The sequence below is a fragment of the Hypanus sabinus genome, chromosome 8 (assembly GCF_030144855.1).
Source record: "Hypanus sabinus isolate sHypSab1 chromosome 8, sHypSab1.hap1, whole genome shotgun sequence".
In the NCBI taxonomy this organism is placed as follows: domain Eukaryota; kingdom Metazoa; phylum Chordata; class Chondrichthyes; order Myliobatiformes; family Dasyatidae; genus Hypanus; species Hypanus sabinus.
The window spans coordinates 134,842,792-134,864,606 of record NC_082713.1 but is presented as its reverse complement, the minus strand read 5'-3'; the positions used below and the strand labels follow the sequence as shown (position 1 = coordinate 134,864,606).

The window sequence follows — 21,815 nt, the reverse complement described above, 5'->3', positions numbered from 1 at the left end:
TAACTTGACCTGGGTCACTGGGTGGCGTGGCTCGGTGGGCCAAAGGGGCCTGTTCTGTGCTGTAGCTCCAAAAAAGTTTTAAAAACAAACTTATCACTATACCTTAGTACATATGACAATAGAAAACCAATTTAAATTAGGCCTCCTTTTCTATTGGCCTGTCATATATAAAGCTGTCAGATGTTGTTTTCAGTGATCAGACATGTGCTGTCAAGAAATTTTATCCAAAATCTGAATAATAAATGCAAACATATATTAACACCACACATTTGTGAAAGTGGTGAGTAGAAATGGTCATATGCATTTGATGATTCATGAAAAGATGCAGTGACAGAGGACTGTCAGATAATATGTGTAACATCTATATTTAGAAAGGAGATAGAATGTTAAGTAAATTATGCACCACTCAGTTCATATCAGTAGTAGAAAAATGTAGAACATTTCCAGCATCTAGAAACAAAATGTAATAATAAATAGCAAGCCTTTTGGAAAGGAAGACCTTGCTTAACAAACATTATTATCCTTTTTATTTTAAACCATCAAAATGCAATGTATGTAATTTACCTAGATTTTTTTAAAGGCCTTGGATAGATATTCCATAACTGTCTAGAGAACATGACAAAATGCAGAATCTAGAAGTCTGGATTGGTAGCTATTTTCAAGGTGACGACAGTAAGCTGGATAGCAAAGGTCAGCTATTTGGAATGGAAAATGAATAATGGTGTTCCTCGGAATCAGTGCTATGGCCACAACTGTTCTCAATTTAAATTAATAACCTAGACTTTGGAAACAGAACAATTTCTTAATTGGCATGTGATGCAGAAACAAGAGGAATGCAACACTGTCTGAGAGACAGACTGAGCAAAAAAATTGACAGGGGATTCAACAGATATAAATGCCTGGCATTAGGTTTTGCTGGGAAAAACAGGAGTAGTCCCTTCAATGTGGGACTGCTCCTCACACTCAAAGTGGGACTGCAACTTTTCACATGAATATGTGAAGTCAGTGCCCCTTATTGAGAAGCAAAATCTCAGTGCTTGCTATCCAAAAGGATCTCCCAGTCCAGTCCCTTCTGCTTACGTCCATGACACCTCACACGGACTTGAGCTTTTCAAGGCTTTTGGGTTCTCTGACCCACATCATCTTATTTTTACCATGGATGCCCAGTCCCTATGCTTCTCTATCCCTCACCAGGAAGGCATCAAAGCTCTCCAATTTTGTTCTGGACACACAGACCTAACCAGTTCCACTCCACCACCGTTCCCTCCCACCACCACTCTCCTCCGCCTGGCAGAACTTGTCCTCATTCTAAGTAATTTCTTCTTTTGCTCCTCCCACTTCCTTCAAACAAAAGGGGTAGCCATGGACAATCTTTTAGGTCTCATCTATGCCTGCCTGTTTGTCGGCTACGTGGAACAGTCTATGTTTCAAGCCTACACTGGTGACTGTTCCACCCTTTTCCTACACTACATCGACGACTGCATCGGTGCTGCTTCCAACAACTGTACAGAACTCATTGATTTCATCCACTTTGCCTCCAACTCCCACCCTGCCCTCAAATTTACATGGTCCATTTCTGACACCTCCCTTCACTTTCTCAATCTCAATCTCTGTCTCTGGAGACAGTTTATCCACCAATGTCTATTTCAAATCCACGGACTCTCACAGTCAACTGGACTATACCTCATCCCATCCTGCTACTTGTAAAAACACCGTCCCCTTCTCTCAATTCCTCTGTCTCCACCACATCTGCTCTCAGGATTAGGCTTTTCACTCTATAATGAAAGAGATGTCCTCCAGCTTTAAAGAGAGGGGCTTCCCTTCCTCCACCATCAACACTGCCCTCATCCGCATCTCTTTCATTTCACACACATCTGCCCTTACTCCATCCTTCCGCCACCCAAACAGGGATAGGGTTCCTCTTGTCCTCCCCTACCACCCCACCAGATTCTCCGAAACTTCCGCCACCTCCAATGGGATCCCACTACCAAACACATCTTTCCCTCCCTCCTCAATTTCTGCTTTCTGTAGGGATAACTCCTTACTGACTCACTTGTCCATTCATCTCCCCACTGATCTCCCTCCGGGCAGTTATCCTTGCAAGCAGAACAAGTGCTACGCCAACCCCTACACCTCCTCCCTCACTACCATTCAGGGCCCTAAACGGTCATTCCAGGTAAGGTGTCACTTCGCCTGTGAGTCTGTTGGTATCATATACTGAGTCCAGTTCCGCCTCACGTATATTGGTGAGAGCCAATGTAGATTGGGAGACCACTTCACTGAGCATCTACGCTCCATCCGCCAGAACAAGCGGGATCTCCCAGTGGCCACCCATTTTAATTCCACTTCCCATTCCCATTCCGATTTGTCTATCCACTGTCTCCTCCTCTGTCGTGATGAGGTCATACTTAGGCTGGAGGAACAACACCTTGTATTCCTTTTGGGTAGCCTCCAAACTGATAACATTAACATCAATTTCTTAAACCTGCTAGTGCCTCCCACCACCCCCCCCAACAGTTCCCATCCCCTTTTCCCTCCCTCACCTTATCTCCTTGCCCACCCATTGTCTTCGGCTGGTGATCTCCCCCCTTTATCTTTCTTCCATGGCCTTCTGTCTCCTTCATCAATCAACTTCCCAGCTCTTTACTTCATCCCTTCCCCTATCACCTGGTGTGTTTCTCTCTTCCCTCCCCCCACCTTTTAAATCTACTCCTCAGCTTTTTTTCTCCTGTCCTGCCAAAGGGTTTTGACCTGAAACATCAACTACTCTCTTCCACAGATGCTGCCTGGCCTGCTGAGTTCCACCAGCATTTTGTGTATGTTGCTCAGATATCCAGCATCTACAGATTTTCTCTTGTTAGTGATTTGGTTTTCAACATATGCTGTAGTCTGACTACAGAGATTTGCCACCTGGGTTCAGATGCACACCCGCAGATGATCAGCCTGCCTAACCTGGGATATTGAGTCTTGTTCGTTTATATACACAAAACTGATTAATTGTATGGAAAATTGTGGGTTTCATGCAATAGAGTAAGATTCTGGAGGCCAAACGTTCAAAAGGTATGCTGTAACTCTCTGCCTTTACTGTATCTTTTAAGACAAGGTACATTTCCCAAGCCAATATCTTTAAAGTTGTTTTTCACTTCCTGTTTTAAATATTTCCAAAAGGTTTATTAATCTGAATTCCATCTTGTCCAGGATGTGCTCGTGGAAATGTTTTGGATGATAGTTGAAGAACACCATGAGTAATCACCAGACTGCAGTGGGGTAATTTGTCATGGGTACTGGTAGCTATAAAAATGATTAACCTTACTGCAGTGCAGAATGTTTTTTACTCACAGAAAATTTGATTCATCTCTGTAGCATCTTATTTTCTAATTGGAAGCAGTGTTCTTATTTTACCTGTTTAATAAGGTTGTGCTGAATGCATCTGTGTACTCTTTCCCCCACAGATTTGGGACATTGGTGGTCAGCCAAGATTCCGAAGTATGTGGGAACGTTACTGCCGAGGAGTCAATGCTATTGTGTGAGTTTAAAAACTGAAAATTTTATGATTTCAAAATATAGAGCCTCTCCTCCACTTCTACCCTTTCCCAGTCCTCTTCCACCCCATCTTCATCTCCTCTTTGCCTGTTGTACCATCTCTTCAACTTCCTCTCTCCCTCACCTACCTTCTCTCCTTTCCTCCTCTTGTCCTTTCTTCTTGTCCTTTAGCCCCTTCTTGGTGTACTTCCTTTTATCCCTTGCTCTCCCTCTCGTGCTTGTTAAGGCTTCCTTTCGCAGTGTACTTGACCAGTGCTCCTGATGCTTGTTTTTAGCTACATGGTGGATGCTGCAGACTTTGAAAAGATTGAAGCTTCAAAGAACGAACTCCACAACTTATTAGATAAACCACAATTGCAAGGAATTCCTGTAAGTCAACCTTCCTTTCATACTGTATGTTTAGATTGCTTTCCATATTACCTGAAAAGTAACACAGAAGGGCCCACTTGTAAGGTTTCAGAAACCTTGCTGTTGATTTTGGAATACTCGTATACTTAATATAATTTTGTTCTAACTTTTGTGCAGGTATAGACTCTCAGTATATCTTCCTGGAGGGCAACCTCTTAGACTCAATGTAATTCTGAGCACCTGCAAATGACGACATGGTGTCCTACATCTGATGTTAGTTCCCTGTGCCATCAACTCTGTCTTGAAACCCTGCCATTGTTAGCACTATGTCCCTTTCTTTAGAGAAATCACGGGGTTAAACAATTGAATAGTAAACAATTCAAGAGGGATCTTTCAGTTTCTGTAAATTGAATGGGAAAACAGCCTTGAATGGAATTTGTCTGTCTCCTTTGGAGAGCAAAAGAAAGGAGAGACAGCAATGGTAAGAAGCTACCAACTGAAGTGTAAGCATCCAGGAGCCATATTAAAGACAGATGGGCCTTGACCGTGGCACTGACATACACCAGGACTGTTAAAGAGAAAGCCTGTGTTTGTATAATAACTTTTAAGACCTTGGACAGAGATAGGGAAGAAATGATCATGTCACCAGATATTGGTATCATATGCATAAAAACTGGGCTACACCTGTTTCTCAGCAGAAATCCTTAGTCCAAAATGAGTCCAGCACAATTAGTTCTGATGCTGAGCCCTGCTGAAGGGTCCCAGCCTGAAATGTGGACTGTACTCTTTTTCTCGATGATGTCTGCCCTGCTGAGTTCCTCCAGTATTTTGTGTGTTGCTTTGATTTCCAGCATCTACAGATGTTCTTTTGCTTGTGCAGCACAATTAGTGTGTTTTCCCAGAAGAAGTTGTGAGAGAGGCAACTTCATCTTAAACACAAAGAACACTGCAGATGCTGTGGTCAAAGCAACAAGTACAAACACGCTGGAGGAACTCGGCAGGTCAGGCAACATCCATGGAAACGAGCAGTCAACGTTTTGGGCCAAGACCCTTTGTCAGGACTGAAGAGGGAGGAGGCAGGGGCCCTATAAAGAAGGTGGGGGGAGGGTGGAAGGTGCCAGGTGAAAAACCAATAAGAGCAAAGATCAAGGGGTGGAGGAGGGGATAGGCAGGAAAGGTGAAGAAGGAATGTAAGGGGAAAGCAGTGTGGGTAGTAGAAGAAGGCAGAATCATGAGAGAGGTGATAGGCAGCTAGAAGAGGAGGCAGAGTGAAACTGGGATGGGAGAAGGGAGGGGGAGGGAATTACCGGAAGTTGGAGAATTTGAAGTTCATACCAAGGGGCTGGAGACTACCCAGATGGTATATGAGATGTTGCTCCTCCAACCTGAGTTTGGCCTCATCATGGCAGTAGAGGAGGCCATGTATGGGCGTATCCGAATGGGAATGTGAAGCAGAGTTGAAGTAGGTGGCAACCGGGAGGTCCTGTCTGTTGTGGCATCAATGAGGCCCTCACCCCATCCTCCTGTCACCACACCAGGAACTGAATTCCCCTCATCCTCACCTACCACCCCACCAGCCTCTGGATCCAGCATATTATCCTCTGCAACTTCCGCCACTTTGAACAGGACCCCGCCACTAAGCGCATCTTTCTCTCTCTACCCCTCTCTGCTTTCCGCAGGGATTGTTCCCTCTGTGACTGCCTGGTCCACACACGTCTCCCCTCAGATCTCCCACCTGGCACCTATCCCTGCAAGCGTAAGTGCTATACCAGTCCCTACACCTCCTCTCTTACCACCATTCAGGGCCCCAAACAGTCCTTCCAGGTGAGGCAACACTTCACGTGAGTCTGTTAGGGTCATCTATTGCATCCGGTGGTCTTGGTGTGGCCTCCTCTACATCGGCGAGACCCAACACAGATTTGGGGACCACTTCATCGAGCTCTGTCCGCCACAACAGACAGGATCTCCCGGTTCCACCCACTTTAACTCTGCTTCACATTCCCATTCGAATATGTCCCTACATGGTCTCATCTACTGCCCTGATGAGGTCAAACTCAGGTTGGAGGAGCAACACCTCATATACCATCTGGGTAGTCTCCAGCCCCTTGGCTTGAACATTGAATTCTCCAACTTCTGGTAATTCCCTCCCTCTCCCTTCCCCCATCCCACTTTCACTCTGCCTCCTCCTCCAGTTGCCTATCACCTCTCTCATGATTCTGCCTCCTTCTACTACCAATAGTGCTTTCCCCTTACATTCCTTCTTCACTTTTGCTGCCTATCCCCTCCCTGCTTCCCCTCCCCACCCCTTGATCTTTCCCCTTACTGGTTTTTTCACCTGGCACCTACCAGCCTTCTCCTTCCCACCCTCCCCCCACCTTCTTTATAGGGCCCCTGCCCCCTCCCTCTTCAGTCCTGACGAAGGGTCTCGGCCCTCCGCAGAGCTGCTGACACTTGGCTGCACCATGGTCAGGGAACAGTGTTGGTCCTCTGGCATCTGGACGACAGCAGCAACATACAGTGGCTATCAAAGAGGAGACGGGAGCTTTGGAAAGGGAGAAAGCTCCCAGGAAGTCTGAAGGGGATATTGAAGCACTGATCCATGAGGAAGGATTCATTTGTCAAGGGAACTGGGGGCAGGTCTGCAGTTGGTAGGAGGTGGGCTATGGATGACCATGTGTACTGCTCTCTCATGCATTTGCATTTCCACACACACACTACCCAGTCCTAACCATCCAGCACTTTCACCATCTTCATTGACATTCTCCCAATACTTACAACCAATCCTCTCAATACAGGGTTATGGAGAAGTAATTTTGTGAGCTGCGTCTTCTCCACTTTGGGCTAAAGCAGTGAGGAACAGATCACCGGAATGGCAGTGGGGTTGGGCCTTGAGAGCAATGCCTCACTCAGCCGACCGAGATGAACGAACTACCGCAACACAGGAGGAGTCCACACCAGTTATCAATCATCCACTTCCACCACTCCGACACTCATCCCGTTTTATTCTCTGACGTTCCCACCAGATCCACCCATGAGTGGCACTTTACAACATCTAATTAACCCGGCAGCTTGCAGGTCTTTGAAAGCGGGAGGAGACAGCGCCAGCTGGAGGAAATCCCTGCGTGGATGAAGGGAAGAATACCACACACGGTAGTTGAAGTTGGGAGTGACCAAGGTTACTAGAGCTGAGAGGAAGGAGCAGTGTTGCTGCACCACTCTGCCACATCCCCAGTGGTTTACCACTCTTTCTGAGGAGCTTTAAACTATCCCCAGCAGCAAAGACCAGACCTTTGTATTGAGATCACAATAGTTCTCTTCAAGGACAGGAGCAGTGACCCAATCCAGAATGTGCCAGATATGCTTATTAGCAGTGCTTCATTATGATCACTACACCTAGTTTGTTCCGAGCGATACCATGCGCACTTCTGCCAACACTATAAGACTATAAACGTGTTCTGAGTGCAGCCACTGGACTCCTCCTGTTTGCCCTTCTGCTGGGAGTGGGAGAGCACAGGGAGATGGGAGGAGCTGAAAGGAAGACTGGAAAAGGCAGGAGGAGGGTGGACACAGTGTTTTGGCAGATTTCCCTTCCACAGGGCATTAACAAATCACCATGCACCTTGTCAGGTCAAATACTTGAGGTGGCTAAGACTGCCGAGGAATAGAGGGGTATTGACCATGTGCAAGCAGGTATACATTTTAAATTGGCAACGTGGTTATCAGAAACATAGTCGACTGAAGGTTCTGATGCTGTGCAGGACTATTCTGTGTTATTGTACCGCTCCCCTAGGATTCTACTACTCGCCGACACACCTAGGGCAACTGACGCTGGCTCATTAGCTTGCCCACCTGCACATTTTTGGGATGTGGCAAGAAGCAGCGTCACTAGAAGGAAACCTGTGTGATCGCAGGGAGAATGTAGAAAGTCTGCACAGACTGGACTGGAGGTCAGCATTGATCCAGGGTCTTTGGCAGTGGTTGGTCCATCTGTGGCACTTGGAGCCCCTTGGCCATTAGGCTGTGAATGTCTACATCTGAAGGGTATTAATATCCCAGGATTCATCCCTGCTCGTCTGTTCTACCATCCCTTTTATAGAGAATCTACAGGGGTTAAGGGGAACAGGCGGAGGAGTGAGTCCAGCTGATTTGTTCAAAGAGAAGGTACAGGAATGATGGACCAAATAGCCTCCTTCCTTACCATAATTTTATTAAAAACATAATATCAATCTCTACTGAAGTGTCTTCTCTGAGAAGCTTCTGGATATGAACTCTTGCGGAGTGAGAAGCAAATATTTGGTGCTGCTCTATCCGTTATGCATGCCACAGGAGAGGGTGCAGAATGGATTCATCTGGACATTCCTGGGATTTGTTATTCAGTTGTGAGGAAAGTCTGAATGGCCTGGGTTTATTTGCCTTGCAGCAGTAGACAGCAAGACTCAGTTTTTCCTGCTTAAAACATCAAGGTATTGGCTGGAGTTGAGAAGTAGGAGTGTTGAGGAGTAGGGGATCAGAAGATTGTTTTTTCACTGAGAGTGCAGCTAAAGTCTGGAACACGCTGTCAAAGGAGTGGTTGAAGCAACAGCTCACACAGAATTTAACAAGTGTCCAAGGCATGGAACACCATGGACCAAGTGCTGATAAAGTGGGATTAGTACATAGTTGGCATGGACATGATGAGGATGTATGACATTCTGATTCCAGGAGAGATGCGGGTTAGAGACAGCTGTGGACGATAGTTTGACAATATAGTGCTTACATCTAGTTCCTGTGAAAAAGTGAAATGTGTTGCTTCTACTTCCCAAGAAATTAGTTCTTTCGATTGTCTATCATGAACATCTGCTACTTTCCTAGTCCTCTTGTTCCTTCTGCCTGAGGTTAGTGGTTCTTGAGAGCCTTTCATTGATGACCATAACAAAAAGAGGAGGAGCAGTGCTCTTCCAGCGTCACTTCTGTCTTTGTTTGAATACAATGCAGTGAAGCCTCCACATGTTGAGTATCTGGACTGGTGAAGACAGTGCAGTATCATCATGGGGAAACTGATGGAGGTCTCCATCACAACCTTAAAATCAAATGGAAAATTTTAAAAACTGCAGATGCTGGAAATTTGAAATTAAAACAGACAATTCTGAAAACACTTAGCATGCCAGTTACCACATGTGGAAAGAGAAATAGACTTAACATTTCAAGTCTGAAACCCTTCACTCTTCTGTGAGTGCCTTCTGTATTTCTACATTGGGTATGGTAGAACTGTGGACAAGAGTGAGAAGCCAAAGAAGGAGAGCCTAGCCCTTCTTTCTTAAATCAAAGTCAATGAAATTGTACGTCCATGAAAACAAAGCTAGGCCAACCTTGATGATGACCAGCAAACGTGACAGAAATTTGAGGTCATGAACATGTGGGTAAAGGTTCTGAAAGCAGTGGAAAACCTGTACTGCAGAGCTGTTGCTGGTAAGAGGGACCTGGGATGCTCCTGTTTGTAAGGACTGGCTGTGTATTTGGTTCTTTAATATGGCCACTTCTGTTCGAACATCTCTGACCTTGCTGAGCCTGCTATGACAACCTGGGAGCCTTCAGTTATGCAGTGGAATCACTGTTAGTTTAAACTGCCCTGTGGACTTTGGAAGGTGATTGCACTGTTAGTCCTGAAATTACCCATTGAGGTGGCCATTTAAGTATTGAATTAAGCAGGACTGTAGCACGCTGTTCTGTCAAGCACCTTCACTCTGTCCACCGCAAAAGGCAGGATCTCCCAGTGGCTACCCATTTCAGTTTGATTTCCCTTTCCTATCCTGACTTGCCTGTCCTTGGCCATTTCAAATGCCGTGATGAGGCCAAACCTGGGTTGGAAGAGCAACACCTCCTATCGCCTACCAGCTTGTACTCCTTCCCCTTTCCCCACCTTCTTTTTCTGACTTCTGCCCCCTTTCTTTTCCAATCCTAACTAGTTATTCCCTCTCATAGATGCTATCCAACGCTGCGATCCTCCAGAATTTTGTGTGTGTTGCTCAAAGGTTTCCAGCGTCTGCAGAGTCTCTTGTGTTTGCTTTCTTCTGCTGCTGTTATGACTAATAATTGACATCATTCTCTTTTTAAGTGACACTGGAAAAATGTTAAGTGTGCTCAGTTAAATTTTGACAGAATGTGTCCAGTTTAGTTTTGCAAAGATCTCATGAGGGAATAATCACTAATACAGTTTCCTCCAGATAAAGTTGACCTTGGTTCATGTAGTGTTGAAAATTAAAAGCAGAATTTTCCAAGTTCATATGGTAGAGAAACATTCCAGTAACCGGAAGTAATAATCTTGAAATATTGTTAAGTATTAAACTTGGTTTCCTAGAAAGCAAACTGATAGATGATCCTCATTGATTTTTATTGATGAATATCAGGAATAGCCATTGGTCCCTAGTTAATGAAGCAGGTCACATAATTGAATTGACTTTATTTCTTGTACCCTTCACATAGGTGAGGAGTAAAAATCTTTATGTTACATCAGCTGAATGTGCAATGTACAAATTGTAGTAGTTTGTAATAAATAGTATGTACAGTAAGATGTACATCAGAACAGTCAACATAACAGAAATACAACTGTGTCAGCATGAATCCATCAGTCTGATGGCCTGGTGGAAGAAGCTGTCCGGAGCCTGTTAATCTTGGCTTTAATGTTGCAGTATCATTTCCCAGATGGTAGCGGCTGGAACACCTTGTGGTTGGGGTGACTAATACCATATTTTATATAATATAGAGTAGAAGGCCATCGAGCCCCTTTGTGCCTGTCCCACCATTCAGCAGGGCATGGCTGACTTCTACACCTCAGCACCAGTATCCCGTAATATCACAGAATTTGGTTTCTATCATGAATTCTAAAGATTTACTATCCTCTGCATTAAAAAATATATACATTCCTCTCTGCCCTTTAGTGCAGCGTCTTTGCATCTACCCTGCTCAGCCCCGTAACAGTTATGTCTCTGTTGGATGCTGTGGAGTTTGTCCGAAGTCATAATCAAGTCAGGTTCATGAGTACCTTCAGACTGTGAAATAATGATGAATGAGCTCTTTGCAGCAAACTCAGTTTGCATCATTATAATAACTCAGTCTGTGAAAACTGTCTTCCCCCTCGCACTTTGTAGAGCAGTCATCCCAAGTCGCTGATTCTACGTTTATTGAAATGAATTTGTGCATCTGAAAGTAGATCACTTGCCACAGCGTCTGAAATATACTTAGCAGACTGATTCTGAAAAGCTTTAAGCATCTTATTGAAAGTCTGCATTGAAGCAGTGATGAAAATTAGACCTGTACATCATCAGCATCTTGCATTTCACTTCTGTTTTTGTCTGCCTATTGTGGCATCCTTGAGCGCAGCAGGAGTGGGGTGGGGGTTAAAAAAGGGTCTTCCCTTTTTCCATGCCAGTCTCCTTTTGACAGAAGTTTGCTGAATAAATTTACCACGGCTCAGAGGAAAATTGACACAATTATAGAAAGCGACCAGTCAGAAATATTAAAACACTGAAATCATTTACTGGTGTCATTCTCCACTGTGGCAGTCGGTACACTGATTCGAGTGCCACCCCTCCCCCCACTTCATACAATAGCGTTATGTTGTTGAAGGGAACAACAAAAGCGATTGAGCATTAGTTTGCTGAGGTAAGTTTTCTAATGACATTTTATATAATATGTATTTATTCATTCTTGCTATGCGGGTATTGTTGGTTCTGTATTCATTTCAATTCCTACCATTAGTTAGACTTGCATCATGGAAAAGTGCTGAATCAGATATCCAGTTGAAGCTCTGCTTAATTCAACAGATTGAAGGCTTGTGGTGCAATGAGTGAGAGGTCATTGAAATTGGAGTGGAAAAATTAATTGATGGATAAAAGCAAAATGTTGGAAGTATCCAGCAAGTCAGTCACCAGCAGGAAATAGAGGTCTGTCTTTCTCTCTTGGATGCTGGCTGAAATATCATTTCTGTTTCTCTTACCACAGATGCTGCTCGGCCTGCTGAGCTTTTCTGGCATGTTCTATTTTTATTTCAGATTTCTGGCATCTTTATTTTTTTTTTATTTTCATGTGCTTCTGAAAGTTCACTTAATTATTTCATCATGTAGCATCAACTGAAAGTCTTGTCACCTTTTTCTCAGCATCTTGCTTTTTATTTTATTTATCTTCCTTTTACTTGTGTGTGGCTTTAGCGCCAGCAAAGCTTACCCCAGCCAAAAAGCATTTTGGATAGAGATTGTGGAGCTGTGATCCATTTCTAATTTCAGAGTCCAGAGTAAATTTATTACCAAAGCAGATAACACGTCACTCTATGATTCATTTTCTTGCAGACGTTCACAGTCGAACAAAGAAACACAATGGAATCAATGTAAAACGACACACAGACTGACAATCAAAATCCAAAAGATGACAAACTGTGTGAATACAAGAAAACCCTAATAGTAATTAATTAATTAATAAATAAATAAATAAATAGATAGATAGATAGATAAATAGATAAATAAATAAATAGATATTGAAAACATTAATTGCAGAGTCCCTGAAAGTAGTCCATAAGCTGTGGAATCAGTTCAGTGTTGAGGTGGAGTGAAGTTATCCATGCTAGTTCAGAAGCCTGATGATTGAAGGATATTAACTGTTTTTGAAGCTGGTGGCATGGTGCCTAAGGCTCCTGTATCTCCTCTGTGATGGGAGCAGCGAGAAGAGAGCATAGTATGGATGGCGGAGGTCTTTGATGATGGATGCTAGATACTTGTGGTACTGCTCCTTGTAGATGTACTCAATTTTGTTGTTGTTTAATACTTACAGTTGAACGTTCAATATTGGTAGGTGGAATCAACAAGATCAAAGTCATTATGCCAAAGGGTGACTCCTTGATTTTCTTATTTAAGAAGGAAACGTTTGCATTTTACAGAGACTCATTATCTCAGGACAACTACTTTCATAGTCAACATTCCTTTGAAGTCTGGAGTCATTGTTGCAATGCATTTCTGTATTTCTTGTAAATTTTCCCCACCTTTGGGGGAAAAAATGCTCAATCTATTTGAACACAGCAAGGAGTTTCAAGTAACAATGAGTTTAATGATTGCCTTGGCAACGTCTGGTTTCTGAATAATAACTTCACAAGCAGAACAACACCCAGGGAGATATTAGCATGAAATATTTTTTTAAAGTCAGATGAAAGAGCACAGAAGTACTTTTTCCCAATGAAACAAGACTCATGCTGCACATTTTCAATTTTTATCCTGTTTGTTGAAAGCTGCTTGACATTTTTAATCTGTAACCATAATTTTAAAAAAATTGAGTTTTCAAATAGCTTACAGAAAATGAAAAAATTATCACCCCTTCCCCCCTAACATATCCCTCTAGAAAAAAAAGAGAAGAAGAAAGAAAGAAAGAAAAAAGAAAGAAAGAAAGAGTGCCTGGATATCGGAAGATCCCCACATGCTCCACGGAGTTCATAATAGCTTTAATATGTATATTTATTTCTTTCCCCAGATAATCAATAATTTTATCTTCAGAGCACCTATATATTTAATCCTATTTTTTGTAAATAGGGCACCAAATTTTCAGAAATATTTCATATTTATGTCTTAAATTATAAGTATTTTTTTCAAGTGGAATGCAGCAAAAAATTTCATTCTTCCAACAATCTATACTTAAGTATGAATCTGATTTTCAAGTAATTGCAATAGCCTTTTTGGCTACTGCCAAAGCAATTTTTATGAATTCTTTCTGATATTTATTCAATTTGGATTTCAATTTAATCCCTTCAATATCGCCTAGTAAGAATAATGTTGGATTATGTGGAAGTTGTGTTCCAATAATTTGTTCCAGGAAAACTCTTAAATTTGTCCAAAAAGGTTGAATTTTAAAACAAGACCAAGTACAGTGTAAAAAAAGTACCAATTTCTTGATTACATCGAAAACATTGATCAGATAAATATGTAACCATTTTTAGGGGAAAAAAGTGCACAGTGTGTCTAAAACTTGTGAAAAGTTTATTCTTGTGCAATTCATGCATCATTTGGTGCAGTTCCATGTTTACACAGTAATTCTGTTTTAAGAAGGCTTTTTTTTGTTGGTTTTCAATGGTCTCCAGTTGTGTCAGATCCACTAACATTCTTCAGCACGTCACTCAACTGGAGTTTCTCCATAAGTGAGTGAAGTGAAATGTGTTGGATAGCAACAGGCTTCCCAACTGCGTGAAGGTCACATTCCATAACCTTGTGTTTCTCATGTACGATTTTCCCGCGGTAGTGTAAAACATTGCTCTCCTTTCAATGATATGAATGGTGTTTTGTTCCCTCAGTCTACTCATTTTAAAACTATATTAAACTATCAAAGTTCAGAGTTCAAAGTAAATATATTATCCACGTAGATATTGTTACCGTATACTACCTTGACATTTATTTTCTTGTAGGCATTTACAGGGAAAGAAATATAATAGAATTTATTTTAAAAAAACATAAGCAAGGACTGACAAGCAACCAAGTGTTGTTTTTTCAAGTTGTTTGAATTGCGCCCAATCAGTGAATGGATGCACAAGAAGAAGGCTTCACAGGTCTATGATTGAAGATTAGAAAAGCAGCACATTTTGGGGCCATTTATAGAGTTTGAACTGCACTCCTTGTCTGTTAGGGCACAGTGCAGTGAAAGTAGCTCAGGGGCAGTGTTGTGTTTTGTGTGATATGTGCAAAGTCTGGAAGACCTCTATCTTCTCGGATAACCATATCTGCTCCAGGTACACCCAGATGCAGCTCCTCAGGAACTGGAGCTGCAGTTCGATGACCTTAGGCTCGTATGGGAGACTGAGGAATTAGCAGGAAGTTAAAACTTGAAAGCTTTTAAAAACCACCCGAAGGCAACTTTAAAAAAAAAAGTTATGAGGGAAAGGATGGAATATGAGGTATGCTAGCTAGTAATATTAAAGAGGATAACAAAAGTTTCTTCAGATATATAAAGAATAAAAGACAGACGAGAGTTGATATTGGACCACTAGAAAATTATGCTGGAGAGGTGGTAATGGGGGACAAGGAAATGGCAGATGAACTTGAATATTTTGACTTACTCTTCACTGTGGAAGATGCTAGGAGTATACTGGAAGTTCGAAAGTATCAGTGGGCAGAAATAAATGAAGTTGCCATTATTAGGGATAAGGTGCTTGAGAAACTGAAAGGCCTGAAAGATATAAGCCACCCTGACCAGATGATTTACACCCCAGGGTTCTGAAAGAGGGGGCTGAAGAGATTGTGGAGGCATTAATAATGATCTTCCAGGAATCAGTAGATTCTGGCATGGTTCCAGAGTAGTGGAAAATTGAAGATATTATTCCACTCTTCAAGAAGAAAGGGAAGCCAAAAAACAGAAATTATTGACTGGTTAGTCTGACCTCAGTGGTTGGGAAGGCGTTGGAGTTGATTGCTAATGATGTGGTTCCATGGTATTGGAGGCACATGATAAAATAGGGCGAAGTGAGCATAGTTTCCTTAAGGGAAGATCTTACCTGACATATCTGGTGGAATTCTTTAAAGAAATAACAAACAGGAGAGACAAAGGAAAATCAGTGGATGTTATGTACTTGGATTTTCAGGAGGCCTTAGACAAAGTGCCACACCTGAGTTTGCTTAACAAGTTAAGAGCCTATAACATTACAGGAAAGGTAGCAGCATGGATAGAGCATTGGCTGATTGGCAGGAGGCAAAGAGTGGGAATAAAGGGAGCCTTTTCTGGTTTTCTGCCGGTGACAAGTGGTGTTCCACAGGGGTCTGCATTTGAACCGCTTCTTCTTACGTTACATGTCATCGATTTGGATGATGAAATTGATTACTTTGTGGCAAGTCTGTGGATGAGATGAAGATAGGTGGAGAGGAGAGTAGTGTTGAGGAAGCAGAGATACTGCAGATGGGCTTAGACAGATTAGGAGAATGGTCAAAGTAGTGGCAGATGAAATGTAGTGAATACAGTATCATGAAGTGTATGGTCATGTGCTTTAGTAGAAGAAATAAAGGCAGAGACTGGTTTCTAAATGGAGAGAAAATGCAAGAATATGAGCTGCAAAGGGACTTGGGAATCCTCGTGCAAGTTTCCCTAGTTTGCTGGTTGAGTCACTGGTGAGGAAGGCAAATGTGATGTTAGCCTTCATTTCAAGAGGGCTGGAATATAAAAGCAATAATGTAATGTTGAGGCTTTATGCGGCACTGGGGAGGCCTCACAGAGTATTGTGAGCAGTTTTGGGCTCCTTATCGAAGACAGGTTCTGCTGATTCTGGAGAGGGTTCAAAGGAGGTTGATGAAAATGATTCTGGAATTCAGAGGCTCATATGAGGAGCGTTTAATGACTATGGGCCTATGTTCCCTGGAATTCAGAAGGGTGACCTCATTGAAACATTAAATGTTCAAAGGCCTTGATAGTGAGGATATGGAGAGGATGTTTCCTATGGTGAGGGAATCTTAAGACAAGAGTGAACAATCTTCAGAATAATGTCCATTTAGAACTGAGATGAAGTATTTCTTTAGCCAGAGAGTGATGAATCTATGGAATTCATTGCCACAGGCAGCAGTGGAGGCCAAGTCATTGGGTATATTTAAGATGGAGGTTGATAGATTTTTGATTAGTCAGGGAATGATGGGTTATGGGCAGAAGGCAGGAGACTGAGGCTGAGAGAGGAATGGATCAGCCATGGTACAGCAGAGTCAATTGGCCAAATGGCCTAATTCTGCTCCTATATCCTATGGTCTTAATGGTCTTAATGTGCAAAATAAAAATATTACTGAGAGCATGAATTGTAAAGTGTCCATGAAAGTGGGTCTGTAGGTCATAGACCTTGATGGCTGTAGGGTAATAATTGTGGCCGAACTTAGTGGTGTGGGAACCAAGACTTCCCTGCATGCTGCCCAATGGTAGTAGTGAGAGGAAGATTTGGCCTAGTTGCTCATGGAGGTACCAAGGTCCAAGTCTTGGAGCTTACTGTTGAGACTTGAGGGTATAATGGTTCTGAATGCTGAGCTGTAGTCAATGAAGAGCATCCTGATATATGCATCTTCATTGTTCGTGCATTCGTGAGTGAAGAGCCAATGAAATGGCATCTACTCTTGACCTTTTGCGACCATAAGCAAATTGGAACAGATCCAGGTCAGTGGTTAGGCATGAGTTGTTATCATTCATGACCAACCTCTGGAAGAATTTCATCACAGTGGATGCTAGTGCTACTGGACGAGAGTCATTGAAGGAAGTTACCACATTCTTCTGAGTTGGTTGATGACCATTTGAAGCAGATGTGTACCTCAGACTGCCGAGAGAGAGGTTGTTGATATCCTCCAGCTAGCTGATTAGCACAGGGCTTCAATACTTTGCTCCTGGGTCTTCTGGAGACCAAACCTGAACCTCTTGTATTTCTTCTGGATTGTCAGTCCTAAATGCCCCGATCTAGTCCTCAGTAGATTGTGAATCTCTTAATTCATCCACGGATTCTGGTTGGGGAAACTTTAAATGACTTTATAGGGACACAGTCATCTCTATGTGCCTTTGTAAAGTTGATGGTACTTTTGGCCTATTAATTAAGGTCCTCTGATGAGCCTTTAAAAATGGCCCAGTCTACAAAGTAGTCCAGTAGCCACTCCTCTGCCTTCTGTGACAATCTTTGTTGGCCTTGCCTTTAGTGCCTTACCATCAGTGGTAAAGCTGCTGTTTGTCGAAGTTATTCTGGTCTCTCTTCCAATTCATACGGATATGTTAAAAATAAAAATAATATTATCTACAACGATTCCTTGTTCATACAAATCAAACTTAATTTTCCTTAGTATTTCCTGGATAGTTTTGAAACTGCATTATATGAGTAGCAGATATTGACTGTGGAAAGAGGATAGTGGGTGATTTGAGAATACTGTGTATATCCAAATTTGTTCAGCCTGAATTGAGAAGATCTAAACATGCAGTACAATGATGAGCAAACAGTTACACTTAACACATTTTTTTAATTATTGTTTCCTGTGCTGAGAACTTCAACAGATGGCTTTAGAACAAGGGTCACCAACCTTTTTTGCACCACAGACCGGCCGAAGGTTGGGTGGGTGTTAATCACCTCACTCTGCAACTGGATTCTAGACTTCCTGACTGGGAGACCTCAGTCAGTCTGAATCAGGAGCAGCATCTCCAACACCATCACACTGAGCACGGGGGCCCCCCAGGGCTGTGTGCTCAGTCCACCGCTGTTCACTCTGCTGACCCACGACTGTGCTGCAACACACAGCTCGAACCACATCATCAAGTTCACCGATGACACAACCGTGGTGGGCCTCATCAGCAAGAACGACACAGAGAGGAGGTGCAGTGGCTAAGGGACTGGTGCAGAGTCAACAACCTGTCTCTGAATGTGAACAAAACAAAAGAGATGGTTGTTGACTTCAGGAGGGAATGAAGCGACTACTCTCCGGTGATCATCGACGGCTCCTCGGTAGAGATCGTTAAGAGCACCAAATTTCTTGTTGTTCACCTGGTGGAGAATCTCACCTGGTCCCTCAATACCAGCTCCATAGCAAAGAAAGCCCAGCTGCATCTTTACTTTCTGTGAAGGCTGAGGAATGTCCATCTCCCACCACCCCCCCCCCATCCTCATCACATTCTACGGAGGTTGTATTGAGAGCAGCTGCATCACTGCCTGGTTCAGAAATTACACCATCTCAGATCACAAGACCCTGCATCGGATAGTGAGGTCAGCTGAGAAGATCATCAGGGTGTCAACCTTTCTCTGTAACTTAGGTGCTGAAACCCAAGTAACATTCTAGTAAATCTCCTCTGTACTCTCTCTATTTTGTTGACATCTTTCCTGTAATTCGGTGACCAGAACTGTACACAATACTCCAAATTTGGCCTTACCAATGCCTTGTACAATGTTAACATTACATCCCAACTCCTAAACTCAAAGATCTGATTTATAATGGCCAACATACCAAAAGCTTTCTTCCACACCCTATCCACATGAGATTCTACCTTCAGGGAACTATGCACCATTATTCCTAGATCCCTCCATTCTACTGCATTCCTCAATGCCCTACCATTTACCATGTATGTCCTATTTTGATTAGTCCTACCAAAATATAGCACCTCACACTTATCAGCATTAAACTGCATCTGCCATCTTTCAGCCCACTCTTCTAACTGGCCTAAATCTCTCTGCAAGCTTTGAAAACCTACTTCATTGTCTACAATGCCACCTATCTTATTATCATCTGCATACTTACTAATCCAATTTACCACCCCAAAAGCTGTATTTTCTATTGAAGAAAGCTTTCTTTTCTTTTGCAGTCACAGCCTCAGCTGTCTCATCATCATTAGGCCTTTTATGTCCCCTACCGCCTCTTCCAAAGAAACTCTCTAGCAACGTTTGTTTTTGGCTCATCGAGTAGTTGTAGGTTAATGACTGACTGATGATCTCGTGTGCATTCAAGTTCAACAGTGGGCGTGATAGGGAATGAGGAAAGGTGTAGCTGACTCATATCGTTTCATCCGCGGCCTGGTGACTAGGGACCACTACTTTTAGAAGATACATGTTTAGGGAATTTTCAGATGGGGAGCTATCCAATGTCTTTCTTTATCTCTGCAATTTGTGTGCTTTATCCTTATTTTCTAATTTATTCCCTTTTACCCATCCCACTTTCCTTCTAAACATGATAAACTCAGCAAAAACTGGAAATCCAAACCAACAGACAGAAAATGTTGGAGGAACTTAGCAGGTCAGTGCAGCATTCATGGAAATTAATAAACAGTCAATGTTTCAAGCTGAGACCTTTCTTCAGGTCTCTGTCTCAGCTTGAATCATCGACTGCTTGTTCATTTCCATGGATGCGGTCTGATCTGCTGAGTCCCTCCAGCAGTTTGTGTGTCTTGCTTCTAACTTGTTTCTGTTTTATTCCCATTCTTCTTCTTCTCCTCCTCCTGTTTATTTCACGGACTTCGTTGATGCAACTTTTTTGTTTTTTTTTGCTTCCTCGGGTTCCTTTGGAGACAGGCTGCTAGCTGGCCTGCCTCAGGGAACATGAAGCAGCCTGATTTATACATTCTGCATTTATATGTTTAGTTTTGCCGACAGCCCTTTGTTAGCTGGAGTTGTTTTGCGCTCTGAACTTAGGTATGTGAAGTGAAGTGTTTCAGTCATGTGTGAAGGCAGATATTGGATGTGTCTGAAGAAAGAAAGGAAGTAGACAACCGTGGCTGAAATAATGATTCAAATGCATTGGAATTCATCCAGTAGGTCATCAAAAATATTGAAAGATCATAATGTGATATGACCAGTCGGATAGCTGTCTGAAGAATCTCAAGTGTGTATATTTGCAGTCACCAGAAATTGGTTGTGATATCTCTGTCTTGTGTAACATACCAGTGTGTATGTAATTAGAGGCTCTCTGCAGATTCATTTTCTAGGGTCAATTCATAAAACAAATATCATGGGGCCTGCAAAACCAATTTTGAGTTAGTGTTGATCTAAGGCTATTCTTAGAACTCTTTTAATGTCTTAGTCACCTCAACAAATAAGATCTTGTGGAGAGGATATGTAGAGGGGATTCTGTTTGCTGGGAAATCTAGAATTAAGGATTATGGTTTCAAAATAAGGGTCACTTATTTAAGAGGAGGATTTTTTAATGCTGCTGAGTGTAACTCGTCTTTGGAACTCCCTTAATTGAGATTGGGCACAGAATCACTGTATGTTTTTAAGGCAGAGGCACAGATGCTTAAGAAGCAAAGAAACAGAAGGTTATCGCAAGTGGACACAGAGCAAGATGTGGTTTCAGTATCAAGAGCCACAATCTTACTGAAGAGTGATGCAGGTTTGAGAAGCTGAGTAGTCCACTCCTGGTTCTAGTTTTTTTTTTAGATTGTTTCTTTAAAATACCCATGATCTCAATTTCAATTTGAATATTGATTATTTTGGGGGCTGGTAAAAAATAATATTAAATTCTAAAATGTAAAATCTTAGCACCATTAAAAAATAAGCCAAGCAACTGATTGGCAGCAACAGATGAGAACTGAGGTGCCAGACTGGCCCTAAGGACAGTGGGAACTGGCAGGTGAGAGTTTGGACAGGCGCAAAGAGCTTTCTCACAGTTGCTCTATGCATGTTAAAGTTTAGTCAAAGTTGGTAGTATTCTCTTAAAAATAAGAACAGTTGAAATGAAGCTTAGAACGTGGACACCTGGGAAGTAAGTAACTTTAGTTTGAAGCATGCTTCAAGAAGGTGCTGTCCATCATTAAGGACTCTTATCATCCCGGATGTTCCCTCTTCTCATTACTATCGTTGGGCAGGAGATACTGGAGCCTGAACATCCACAATCATTGACTTAGACATATCTTTTAAAGGAGTTAGCTGTGACTACTTAACTTGTTTTACTCAAACTAAGCAAGTAATATGACAGGGAAATTCAAATGTTTGACATTTCTGTTGTTTATATCCATGTATGACTTCCATAGAACTAATATCTCTTGTGTGAGTCATAAAACAGCAGCACACTCCTTTGGAAATCTAATTTATCCACTATCACTGTCTATCATCACACTAACTTCTCAAAAGATGTCCTTTTTATCACAATCTGGCTCAGTCACTGACATGTAGGATGACCACAGCCTACATGCTTGCTGTTTAATCTCATAGTATTTCACTTTCTCTATTAGCTTGCCAAATTAAATTAACAGGAAATAACAAAGTTGCTAATCTAATTGTACTGAAACCATGTGGGAAGATTATATTGGATATGCAAGATTAAAAAAAACCAGAACCTGGAACCTTGCTAGGGTTTACACTGTGTAACCATTATGTCCACTGAGTCCTTTGTATTATTGCTGTCAGACAAATATTTGTTAAAAAGAAGCATCACTTCAACTGTTCTTCCTTTCAGAAGCATAGCACCAACTTTCACTAATCATTAAAAGTTAAG

The 21,815-nt window shown here is 42.3% G+C and overlaps 1 protein-coding gene across 1 annotated transcript in view; it reads left to right on the top strand.

Annotated features, from left to right (window-relative positions):
- LOC132398446 (ADP-ribosylation factor-like protein 8B-A) overlaps positions 1 to 21,815 on the top strand; it is a 122,789-nt gene that overhangs the window by 66,356 nt on the left and 34,618 nt on the right. Inside the window, exons 3-4 of the mRNA XM_059977897.1 lie at positions 3,453 to 3,526; positions 3,819 to 3,912. Of these exons, the coding sequence (XP_059833880.1) occupies positions 3,453 to 3,526; positions 3,819 to 3,912 (168 nt within the window). The remainder of the gene's footprint in view (positions 1 to 3,452; positions 3,527 to 3,818; positions 3,913 to 21,815) is intronic.